Below are 3,292 nucleotides of genomic sequence, written 5' to 3'. Positions count from 1 at the left end.
AATATATATATATATATATATATATATATATATATATAATTATATATACAAAGATAGATTATAGCTATAGCTCTGGAATCTATCAAGAGTAAAACGGGGGAGATGTGATATATGTTAAGAGATTTTATATACATGTTGCCTGGGTGTGTATAGCTGGTTAATTATTTTTGAGATTCTGTCAAGGTTGTGGTTTCTTAATCTATCATTTTCTCATGTATTTAACTTAAACTGCTTGTTTGGTTTGTTTCAATGAATTGCCTCACAATTCCCCCATATCTGAAATTTCCTGAGCTTCTTTCACAATTTGATATAGTTATTCTCTGAAAACACATCTCCTATATCTGCAAACAAAGATTGAAGAATGCTTCTGATCTCAGTCGACTCTACTTCAGAAATGTTAATAATATTCATTTTCTTTTAAGACGGAGCTAGTGCATTAGTAGAATTGGAAATATTGGTCAAAGTTTATAGTCGAACATGATAATCATGGTCTATCTTATCCTTTTATCATAGAAAAACCATTTGAGTGCCCGTGGTATTCGTCGAGTTACTCATCGATCTTTCTTAGAAATGGGAATCAAAAGTAGTCACATGCAAAATGTTTACTTTCTGTCTTCATATGCTGGTTTTCCTGCTGATAATATTCATGGTAAAGCATGAAAAATGGGAAAGCGGTTAAAGCTAGCTTGAAATGTAGCTCTCAGATTTTGCGTATATATTGCTGGTGGCTTAGAGCAAGTGATGAGTACTACACTTGGAATATATATTGTTGTCTTTGGAATCTAGTAAGAGCGTTGCATAAATATATGGAAGTATTTTCTTCAATGTATATGCATTTAGTTTTTAGCTAAGTTCTTTCACTTGTATAACTAAGGACATATGCATTTTGGTTTGGAGTCGTATCTAGGGTCGTAGGGTTCACAGTCTAGAAGAGAATTCAGATTACGTACCAAAAGCTCATCTCTTGTGTGCATATATATGTTCTTCACTTGTATGGCAGCTAAATGGAGATGATCATCTGGTACAGATGACTCTAGATTTTCTTGAGAGTCTGTTCTGAATATTAAACTCTTGTTGATAATAAAGCTAGAGCTGAAACTAATGAAAGTAAAGTAACTAAACTACACGAACTTCGATCATCGGCTTAACAACTGGTACATCTGGGATGTATTTCTGAATTCTGATATAGCTATACATCTGGGATTAAATTATTATATGCATAAGAAAAAGAATAACTAAAACAACTGGTACTTAAATTGATTAAGTAGCACTTCTTTAGTCTAATAATATCTGGTTAAATAGAAAGGATGAGCGAGTAGAAGAACCCTAAATAAGCTTCAATGTCGCCTTAGCGACTCTTGCTGTTAAGTTGTTAAGGTGCTACCACAGTCTGCAAATAACATCTTCTGTTCCTTTGTACAAATTGGTTGTATATATGCAGCTAGTTGTCATCACTAAACTATTAATGATAGGGAGGATATATTGCGATTTTCAGAAGGAAATATATCTACATTATTAGTCAACCGTCAATACTTCTCGACAAAATTGGATGTTAAGACAGTTAAGTTACTATGTACCTCATATAATTAGTCAGTCAACTTCTTTAATCGTTTTCGAACCTAGCTAGCTCTAAGCCTCTAACCTCAAATACAAGCATATGTGATGAAATTAAGCACTATATATAGAGATTTTGCAAAGCAATTATTTACGATTGGACTACTATATATATATATATATATATATATATATATATATAGATTTTGCAAAGCAATAAAACTCTAAGACCTGTCATAGTTAGGTAGAATTTGAAAAAGCGAAGAAGAGTGTCAATCGAATAACCATCGGCATTCAATTTCTAAACTAGCAACACATAACACTAATTAGGGTTTTTGTTATAACTACTTTGTAAACTATTAGAGTAACACATTTTAGGGGGAGATCGAGCTTTCTAATGAGGACCCTAGCTATAATAAGGATCAAGAGAGTACTTTTAAATAAACAGTTAAATGACATGCATATTGGAGTTTGAAACTATCAATTAAAATTTAAAACTCTCGTCTAACCGTTTATTTAAAAGTCTTCATTTATTCTTATTATAAGATCTTCAATAGAAGTTTTCCTCACAAAAACAACGTCTCGAACCCTAGCCAGCTAGGCGCTAGCTTTTCTTCTTATTATTAGGTGTGGCCAAATTAAGATTCGTTTATATACTGCAACAAAAGATTTAATCAAATTCCTTTTGTGTGATGAAGGAGGATGCAACACATCAATTAGGACGAGTGAGACAGCATGGATCGATAAACTCAGTGGACGTACAAACAACACTAATCAATTGAGAGGTAGATAGCTTAGCTAAGCCAGGCACATGTTGATCCAGCTTATTCGAACATGATTAAGCTTAATTAATAATTATGAGTTGGTTAACGAGTCTAATTCTAAAACTTGGTCATGTAATAGCTAGGCAAACAAGGCCCACCCATGTTCTTGTTTTGGCTATAGCTACGTACTGATCGATCACTACTACTCCTCCTCCAAGCTATAGTAGTACTCGAGCAATAGTTGAAGCTAGCCAAGGGCTAATGCATCATCTTGTTCTTATTCCTTCTAGTTGACAATAGCTACCTCCAATCCCTGCAGTGTTGGTTTTGGCAATGCATGCATGCATATCTGTCATTTTGTTCCATCTTTTTAATCAAGTCTTCATATTATTGCCTAGGTATCATCTTCTCCATGGTAAAAACTACAATTATTCCTTTTTCTTTCATTTTCTAATTGATATACACAGTAGTAGCTTGTTTTGTGTGGTAGGTATGTATATATATTGAGGGAGGCAGCCCACCAACACAAAAATATTATGAACCGACTGTGAGTCGTATGAATCTAACTAACATCTGGATCCAAACCGATTACTACATGAGAGCAATTAGACCCCGCTGGATATATACATTAGTATCTAGATATATACACAGTCGGTAGGTTTTACTATGTAATGGTCAGCATGCTTATGATCAGGGCCGGTCCTGAAGAATTGAAGGCCTAGTGCGAAAGGAAAAATTAGGCCCCTTATGTCAAAGTATATAACTATTTATACTATTTTTGTTTTATTCGAGAAAAATCATTTTTTCTCTAACAATAATAACTAATAAATAATATTGTTTATGCCGATGACTAAAATATCAAAATTATTGAAATATCGATATCAGAATACAGTAATAAAATTTTCGACTGAAAATTCAAAAAAATATCGAGATCGATAAAATTTCAATGAAAACTGTAGAAACTAGGGCCTATA

The 3,292-nt window shown here is 33.2% G+C and overlaps 1 protein-coding gene across 1 annotated transcript in view; it reads left to right on the top strand.

Moving 5' to 3' along the window:
* Positions 1-2,635, top strand: part of LOC101296914 — a 3,600-nt gene extending 965 nt beyond the window's left edge. The window contains exon 2 of the mRNA XM_004290086.1: positions 2,253-2,635. Coding sequence (XP_004290134.1) covers positions 2,253-2,336 — 84 coding nt within the window. The 3' untranslated portion in view covers positions 2,337-2,635. The remainder of the gene's footprint in view (positions 1-2,252) is intronic.
* Positions 2,636-3,292: the final 657 nt, after the last annotated feature.

This window comes from Fragaria vesca, linkage group LG2, assembly GCF_000184155.1.
Source record: "Fragaria vesca subsp. vesca linkage group LG2, FraVesHawaii_1.0, whole genome shotgun sequence".
NCBI lineage: Eukaryota > Viridiplantae > Streptophyta > Magnoliopsida > Rosales > Rosaceae > Fragaria > Fragaria vesca.
Note: the sequence above shows the minus strand (reverse complement) of the source record. Positions and strands in the feature narration are given on the sequence as shown.